General features: G+C 41.7%; 1 protein-coding gene across 2 annotated transcripts; it reads right to left on the reverse strand.

Moving 5' to 3' along the window:
• Nucleotides 1-1185: 1185 nt before the first annotated feature.
• dcun1d2a (DCN1, defective in cullin neddylation 1, domain containing 2a) lies at nucleotides 1186-6494 on the reverse strand. Of its 2 annotated transcripts, XM_008275587.1 has the most exons (7): nucleotides 5296-6494; nucleotides 4755-4971; nucleotides 4428-4596; nucleotides 3980-4110; nucleotides 3811-3893; nucleotides 2678-2774; nucleotides 1186-2586 (listed from the first exon to the last, which is right to left on the reverse strand). In XM_008275587.1, the coding sequence occupies exons 2-7, from the start codon at nucleotides 4927-4929 to the stop codon at nucleotides 2507-2509; spliced, it is 735 nt and encodes a 244-aa protein (XP_008273809.1). In that variant the 5' UTR covers nucleotides 4930-4971; nucleotides 5296-6494; the 3' UTR covers nucleotides 1186-2506. The 2 variants fall into 2 exon arrangements, with proteins under 2 accessions (XP_008273809.1, XP_008273808.1); XM_008275586.1 differs by lacking the exon at nucleotides 5296-6494 and having other exon boundaries at nucleotides 4755-5221.
• Nucleotides 6495-9193: the final 2699 nt, after the last annotated feature.

A 9193-nucleotide genomic window follows, 5' to 3' on the forward strand; every position in this document is an offset into this window, starting at 1 on the left:
TATTACTTTAAAGATGCTTTCTTCAGATTAAATTAGTAAAGGCATATTTGCAGCAGGAACAAACCCACAATAATATGTCTGGCATTAAGGTGTTAATTACACATAGTAATGCAATGTTGTTGCTAGGCAACAAACAACAATATGGACATGATGTGTTTTTCTTTTTTTTCTATGTCTACAATTAAATAATGATACATGTCAGTTTCTAAAAATAAAATATACATATATAGTGTGCATCTGTCTGAAACAAATGTATTGAGGTCAGCATATTGTCTTAAATCATTGACATAAAGCTGTAAGTTTGTATGACATATTATCTTATCCAAATGATGAGCAGCTAAATGTGTAACGTTATGTTCAGTAAACTTGCTGTTGCACAAGGTGAGATTGGAATAAACTACACTAATAGTTATGGCACAGCTTAAAGATTTACTTCACTTAGCTTTATCAGGAGCACACCTTTGCTCACTTGGCAACAACCAGTTGTGTTTTTTATTAAGTGTCACAGTCAGGAGTTACTTATGTTTATTATTGTTGTGTCCTAATTAATATTGCTACTTATTGGTAAATTTTGCCATTCATAAACACTCAGAGGATTTGTGCCTCGTAATGTAAATAATGTTGCATTACTAAAATAATTAACACTTGAAAGCCAGCCATCATATCATGTGTGCACTCTAATGCCACATATAAGCCTTTGCCAATTACACCTGAAGACACTGATAGCACCATTAAAATTCTTGAGGTCATTGACCTGAGTGACCCATTCTGGCAGTAATCTGCTGAACAGTAACTGCCTGCAAGTGACNTCTTTTTTTTTTTTTTTAGAGCAACAGGTCAGCAGAATGTGTCAAAAATATGAAATCTGATGACTCCTCTGTAAGTAGTGCCCCTACCCCCAATTTTTTTTCTTGTAATTTAAGAATACAATAAAGTATTACTGATCTCTAATGAGAAACAGACACAAACTTCCACAAAACCAGGAAGCTCTAGTTCAACAAATCTCTTTCCATGCAGGCCAGCAGCATTTACATTTAAACGATACTCTGTAAAGTGAGTCTTCTTGTGAACATGGTTTTCCGCTCCAGTGATGTTTTCCATCTTTTTAAGCAGCCGTACCACACTTTGATATCAAGTGTATTCATTATCTGTCTTATCCAACAACAAAAGCGCTAAATGCATGTGTGATTCTGGAAAAACTCATGCTTTATTCATCTTTCTTAAATGAACAATATACTTAGGCTACTTACACGATGTATCAACAATATATTCTAATTTTCACTACCTTCAGGAACACTGAACAGATGGGGTTCAACAGAAACATAAATATCCAACAGACAGGTATTTATTTTTAAGGCTTACTTTGTCGTCCTGCTGTCGCCCTCTTTAGTGTCCTGATTCTGAACCGAGGGCTTCGCTCTGCCTTTAACATACAGATATGTGCCATGCAATCCTAAAGGCCGGTCATTTCTTAAATTTAAATCTGTCTTAAATGCTGCTAAGTAGTCGCTTTGGCATCAAAAACACCTCAGCTTGACAAACTGGTAAAAACAAACAAAAAAAAACTCTCTCCTGAACAGTTAGAAAGAAATCACCGTCTGGGAAAACCTGTGGAAAAGGACGGACTACGTTACATTTAGGATTCAAGACCCACTCCCAACTGAGATTATTCAGACAAATGAATACCACAAACCAATATCAATCATCTAAATTAAAGCACTGCCTTTACTTTAGTGAAAATTTATTTGTGAAACCAGCCCGAGGTGACGTAAAATGTGTTTAACATGCTTTCAATGAGAAGCTCACAATTCCATGACTTGACAGATCCACCTAACGATTAAACCAACAGCATATCATCCACAATATTGAGGCATCCGTTAGAGATCTTAGCATTTACTGTACATAAAACAATCATCTTTTGCATTTATAAATTGAACATATTTATATTATTCTTCATATAGCTCTCTTTGTAAACTGTCCCAATAGATACAGTATGTACAGTAAAAACTGCAACAGTTCTGTTGGTGCTGGTGTCGTGAGCACACTCCCTCCCACAGTTAGAGTAAGACATGGGAACTTTGTCACTCAGAGCTTCATATAACAAAACAAAGCTGACTAGGAAGAATCTTAAAACACACAGCTTTCTCATCTCCAGTCCGTTTAGAGTACACGCAGCCAGTGGACCTCCTCTCAGAGCTGTGTCCATGCCCTCTGACGGGGCCGTAGTGCTCCTCCTGGAGCAGAGCAGAGGGGCGTCCAGGATACTGAGAATCTGGCGATGTCCATATGACGCCTCAGTCTCAAGAGGACAGAAAATATGGCCAGTGGTTCTCATAGTTTTTTTACTCAGCTCCCTGAAAGGTGGTTTCCTGACAGTTTCAAGTGCTTCTGTTTTCTCTCTGAAGTCTACAATTTTCCACTTTTTTTTTTTGTACAAGTCTTAAAAAAAACTATGAAGTCACTGTAAAAGAAACAAAGTTCTGGTTTTCCAGAGCTGGGACTGGATTTAGAGAGTTTTACGTTTTGATCCTGTTACAATTGGTCGAGCGAATTCCACAAAATCATCTATAAGGACTGGCCACGCTCCTGAGGAAGAAACACCAACATGTCATTAGCGTCGCAGCGATCGGAGCGAAATCTGAATGAACTTTTGTGCACGATAGGAGTTCAGACTCACCTTCCTCATCATAGTTTGACATGTCATCTGCAATCATGTTACCAAAGTCCAACAATAGGTTCCATGTGTCCTTAGGGATGGATCGTTTATGATGTTCCTGCAATGGACAGGAGCTGGTGAACGTGCAGGTACAAAAATGGATTCTCACATATATTTTTTCTGTCATAATTATTTTTTTTTGCCATATCAGCACAGTTTACATCACTGTGTGTCCTGAAGCTTCAACAGTAAGCAGGTTGCCACTCTAACCAAACACCATCTGGTTTCACTCGCTGGTCCAAGTGCTGCTAATCAGGGAGGTGTAATGGAAGCCAGTTTGCCCTGAGCCAACCATGGCACAGGTTCTTTCATACTGGACTAAATGGACTTCAATAAGAGATGCAACACTTGAACTTTTTCTCTTTTAACACCAGTATTTAAACTCTGAACATGGAGCGACACGGAGGACTGATATGATACAAGGCTCTCGTTTTCCCGTCAGTCAAAATCTGTATACATCACTGAAAGAACCTCATTTTTGGGTAAAGAGAACATCAAGCCTGAGATTGCTATGGCCATAAAAACTGCCATTACTGATTGCTTAGTCTGACTCATCAAATGTAGACTGTGGGTATTAGGCTGCCATTACCATTTCTCCTCCTCGTCTTCTGCTGTCTACGTTTTCAAAACTCCCCTTACCGTGGGAGACAGCTACAACAACCTCTGAGGTTTTAACCTGCCACATTAAAAAATTCCAGTTTTGCTAATAATTTTCACCATGCAACAAGGCAGCAAAGCTATTTTTCAGTGAATCAGCCATTTTTTATGACAGTGCTCTCCTCCCTGCATGCGAACGTTCCAGCAAAACTATTATGGTTTTGAAGGGGACACTGTTGCTGCATCCTTGGCTTAGCAAGGATAGACAATTGGGAAAGATGATTGTTTTGTAAAAATGCAACCAAGCCAGAGCTTGTTTTTTTCCCCCCTTCTGCAGCAGAGGGATAATGACTTGCAGCCAGACCATTGTGCACAGCGCTGTGTCAGCACTAGAGAACAGTCTGGCTAAGCAAGACTACTGACTGCTTAATAAACTCAGAGTCAGCATTGCTACTCATCTACCATATTTGATCCTTAATTGCACTATTTTTACTCACCAAAAGGAATCTATTCCAAAGATCAAGAAACTTAAATCGTCCTGACAGAACCAGGTTCCAGTAGGCTACAGCCATCTCCAAGTCTGCACACAGGCACAAGGAAGAACTCTTCAGTTCAACTGTTTGTGAAGCAGTGACATCATGTTGTTATGACTGTGACTCTACTTACCTAGACCTTTCTGTCCAGGATTTTTGGCAAAGTTAAAGGTGAACTGGTAGAAGTCCTTGAACTTCCCACTATCTTTTAGCTCCTGCTCTAATCTTGGCAAAAGGGCCTTGAGTTTTTCTGGACTGTCACACCTAGAAAAAGAGACATTTTAAGCAACAATAATCACACACGGACACTTCAACAAGTTGTAACACGACACTCTTGATGCTGATGACAAACTGGCTGAAGGAAGCTCTGATACACGAACCTCTAAAGTCAAAACACTGCAACTTTTTCATTGAGTCATTCCATCAAGACACAGAATACTCAAGCTGTGGGTGGATCTATATATAGACAGCCTTCCCTCCCTGGAGCTACACTAAGAGCACCGCCATGCGAAGCTACTTCAGGCACAGTGTTTACGTCCCTCTTCAGAGCATGTCACACGCTATTGATGTCAAACACTCACCCCAGCTCTGTCATTCCGTCCAGAAACTCCTTCTTGGTGAACTCACACTGAGTGGCAGCGCGAAACTTCCACGCAACAACCAGCACAGTGATGCTGGCTGGATCCAGTGAGAGGTCGTCACAAAACTGCTGGATTCCATCAATACCAATCTTGTTCTCATCTTGAGGATCTATCAAGAAAAAAAAAAAAGCCCAGTTACAATCTTTTACAAACAAGCAGCATCTATGACTTTAACAGAATACAGGCTTTTTTGGACCCTGTCAACTCTGTCCTTGTAAGTATTTTAAGTTCCAGTGTAAAGCACAGATTATAAGTTATTCTACTTGCCTTTGTAGCGATTGTAGAGCTGTTCCAGCTTTTTCCGGTCTACTGAGGTTTTCATGGATTCCTTACAGTAAAGCTCTGGATTCTGAAAGTAGTTGTCCGTGGCAACTTCTAGTTTCCAGTCATTCTGTGTGAGGCAGTACACAGCTGTCTTCTCCCCAGCCTGTGTGAAGGACATGAACTGCCGTACCTTGTCCCTCTGCGAAGACTTCAGCTTATGCTGTGCAAGTACAGGACAGGGGCTGTCAGACACTGGTGCTATCAGACCGGGGAGCACTGACAACAACACGCAAACACACACCGACACGCAGACAAGAACACACAGCGAGACACAAACATCTACAGGCATTCAGGCAACAAGTGAGGAGGACAGAGAAGACCGGGAGACGCTCGGAAACTCTCGAAAGATTAGTCAGTCACACCGACGAAAACATACGTTAGAAAACGCGAGCCAAGACACGGCGGTGGCAATTATGTCCTGTCCAAAAGCAACATGGGCTTTTCTGAAGGGGGATGTTGTGGATTCTCAAAGCACATGCTGTACCTTGCAGGGCCCCTCAGATAACTACAGTCATAGATGTAACATGAGTAGGGAAATGGGATGCCATCGCAAGGACCTAGAGGTGCAACAAGTCTAGAGTGTAACACAAGCACCGTGCCAGAAATGCTTGGCAATAATAATCATTTTTAAAAATCAGGTTAAAAAAAATGTATTAGATCAACTTGATAGTGTCAGAAAACTTTAACAGTTATATTGTTGACGTGCACATTCATATGACACGTGCAAATCAGATATAAAAACAAGAGTCACTCGGTGTAAATGTCACTCGGCAAGAGTCGGTCAAAAGTAACTTCAGAATATTGTTTCATTAAATTGCTATGCGTCCATTGGAGAGCTATAATAGAAAACAGCATCATAACAAATTCCAAATGATGTCTAGTTTCTAAACATTATAAATGCTACAATCAGGTGACTGACAGGAATTTATAATCAACAATGTAGCTAATCAATTAAGTCAAATAAAACAGAGTTAAAGTCTTCATCTCAGGTGTGAGGACGTGTTTGTTTTCTTACTCTTCTATGACTGTAAAATGGACATCTCTGGGTTTTGGACTGTGAGGTGGACAAAACTTAAAAACTTGAGAGCTGGAAAACAGTGCTGCAGATTTGCAATATTCTTGATGCTTCACTATAGATCAAATGAGCATTTAAACAGCACTGTCTATCTACATTAAGAAATCACCATGCCGTGTCCTCCCACCAGCTGCAGCATCTGAGCACTTCACTGGAGAGCAGCATTTCCTGAAACCGGAGACTAAAACTCTGACTCCACCGAGCTGCTAATGACTTCACCAACCATTACCGATTTATCCTAATAACGACGCATGAAGTCGGACTGTGTAGTGTGTGTGTTTGTGTGCTGGCTGCTGTTCAGACATCACGGATTATTGTGCGACCAGATGGGTAACGTTAGGTTAGCATTGTCTCCAAACCACGAGCTAGTAACTTACACTGGCTAACATTAGCTGACTTAGCCACTCTGTATCACTGACACTTCACGATGAGAATAGTATCACGACAGTGGACTGTCAGTGTGGTTCTGGATAAGGCAGGATTTCACTCAAACGACCCCGTGTGTGTCTGTCTTTGAGGTCCGACGGCTGACCTGCTAACAGCCGAAGTTACCAGACTGCCAAAAAAGGGAGCTAATGCTAGCTGCTCTCAAAATATCAACTGACCTTCCCTGTAAGAGCAGCGAACACAAGTAAATGATCACTGTAAGCTTGCCAAAACGCAACACATCATGTACTTTAATATTACGACTACAGTCCTGACCGTAAGCCCTAATGGCACTAAAGCCAATGCCCGGGTTTGTGTTTATTTTGGTTACCTACCATTTTTACACCCGCTGTTTGACCAGTTTGGTAGCCCGACTGTCGCTCATTGTGCGCCTGCGCGGAAGTAGCCAAAACGCTATTATAGGTTTCAGAAGAAAGATGAGGTTTGGCGACAACTGCTGCGTTGTTGTTTCCATTATTTACAATTAGTTGCCAAAGATGGATCCGTGTGCTTATTTTTGCTTTGAGAAAAAATAAATAAATAAATAAAAACAAAAATACAAGCACATCAATGGGCTTCTTTTTGAACTTAGAGAAAAAGTTAGACAATATACTTTATTTTTTTCTGGTTAAAAACGTGGCTACAAATAGTCAACTGTGCAAAAAATATGTAAGAAAAAAAAATTGCTGCACAGCTGGTGACAAATTCTCAACCACTGAGGTAATGTGCACCACAGTCAGGTGTGCCTTTAAAAGACAATGATCACATAATGTGAACGACACAATGGCATTCCTTTGACCAGTGACTATAAAAGGCCACTTTAAAATGCAGCTTTATTCGAATGACATGATGCCACAGCTGACACGTGAGCTAGGGCTGTGGTCAAGCACTGACTGTTCACAATTCCACTAACTGTCGTCTCAGAAATAGTTTCACGCCACAGGGTCTGACAGATCATCTACCAGATGATGCTCTGGATGGACGTGTCCGATCACACAGAATGTCCACCAACTTCGCCGAGCCCTTCAAGATGAGTGGGACAACATTAAACAAGTCAACACTGACAACCTCATTGTGCATTTCAGTTGTGTGGCTCTACACAGTGCAACTAGTGGACACACTGACTTGTAATTTCTGGTCTATGACTCCACTCTCAAGCTGCCCATTGTAATTTCCAATATGGTGCCTACTTGGTTGTGTCATTGCATTTATGCTGCTGCAGAAATCCCAAGCATTATAATAATAAATACCTATTTACCTATGTTAAAAAACATTGATAGAATTTAATGAATATGACACGCTGCCTATTTTTGCTCAGTATATTTTATTATAGCATGTACGATACAGGAAAATTCCCCTTAAACGTACACACAACATTGTTAAAAATGAAACAGAACTCCACCCTTCAGCCTCAACACACAGGGACATACTCTCTGACTCAACACCCAAACACACCAGCACAACCAACACAATACACACCCTAAAACACAGGAATTGTAATCCTCCTTTCATACACATCAAACCTGTCCTGATGTCCTAATAGGAAACAAACAGCTCACACTGCAGCGTTTTCATTGGAGAGACAGATGTGCCCAAACTGTCTTACAGAAAGTTGCATTCAAACTGCACCGGAACCTGAGCTAGGTGGCATCAAAAACAACAAAATGAAAAAGCAAAGTAGGTATCCTAGGGGGCCCAGAACCTCAGGAGCTCCCGAAGCCCCGGGTTTTATGTGTGTGGTGTGGTTTGTTCCTGTTTCAGTCGAGCATATTGATCAGTCAATGCAATAAAGGCCTGAAGATAGCTCGGAATTCATTACCTGGCTTTGGGGGGCATCTTGGAGCAGGTCCCAGTCTTACATCTTGTCTTAAGATCTTATTGTGTAGGTGTTGTGTTCGCATAGTTGCATAGTGTTTCTAAATCGAAACATTTTTTCAAACTGCCAGACAAAAAAGTACACACTTTGCACAAAGAGTGTGAGTGACAGGGGGGTTAATGGGAGACCAACAGCACCTTCTAGCCAGGCAAGGCAAAGCAGGTGTATTTGTGCAGCACAATTCGTACCCGACGTAATTCAAAGCGCTTCACACAAAACTATAAGAAGACAGTTAAAGTCAATCCACAAAAAATAAACACAATCATTAATTAAAGCCGCAAGCGGCGATGGACGGGTCCTCGCCCTACGCTTGTCGGCCGTTGTGGCGCAAACGTGTTCCGGGATGGACTCTTATCGTATCGAGTTTGGGGCAGATCGGAGCACGTGCGGCCTAGTTACGAGCCACTTCCTGTTTAGTGGCGAGCCGCAGCGGCGTGCGTGTTGGCCATGGCGGAAACGCGCTCTGGCTGAGACTCGGAGCACGGCGCATAAAATTTCAGGCCGATCAGAGCATGCACAAGCCAGTTACACAGCACGCCTCATATTCTGGTGTTTTATGGCGTTGTGGCTGAATTCAGTTGGGCGCCATTTCCACAGTGTCAGACTTGTGCAGACCGGTTGATGAACTTTTAATCACCACCTCCTGTACTTTGTGCTGGCCAACTTTCAGGTGTGTACAACCTTCCCTGTAGGAGGAGATAGATTTTGAAAATGGCCAAAAGTCGGCCAAAATCTGCAAAATTGTCACAGAGTTTTTTCAAAATGGCGGACTTCCTGTTGGGTTTAGGGCTTGGCGCTGATTGACTTTTTTGTGCGTCCTGAATTGCTACACATGCCCAGCAAATCTTGTAGCTGTAGGTGAAACGGCCTTTCGACAGGACTCTGATAAATGCCAAAAACACCGCAAAAATGGACAAAATGGCCATTGAGCGAAATTGTTACATATGTGTGGTGAAGTTCGTAGTTGTAGGTGAAACGTAGCCACGATGGGACTCTGTTGAAATA

This window comes from Stegastes partitus, unplaced genomic scaffold (assembly GCF_000690725.1).
Source record: "Stegastes partitus isolate 25-593 unplaced genomic scaffold, Stegastes_partitus-1.0.2 Scaffold55, whole genome shotgun sequence".
NCBI lineage: Eukaryota > Metazoa > Chordata > Actinopteri > Pomacentridae > Stegastes > Stegastes partitus.

Bases quoted from the DNA above. Each gene is read 5' to 3' on its own strand.
- dcun1d2a (XM_008275586.1), bottom strand. From the start codon at position 5,100: ATGCCTGTAGATGTTTGTGTCTCGCTGTGTGTTCTTGTCTGCGTGTCG. The intron at 4,111-4,427 runs GTGAGTGTTTGA...CTCTTTTTCTAG, and splicing joins GACGGAATGACAGAGCTGGG to GTGTGACAGTCCAGAAAAAC. The intron at 2,587-2,677 runs GTGAGTCTGAAC...TTTCTTCCTCAG, and splicing joins GTCAAACTATGATGAGGAAG to GAGCGTGGCCAGTCCTTATA.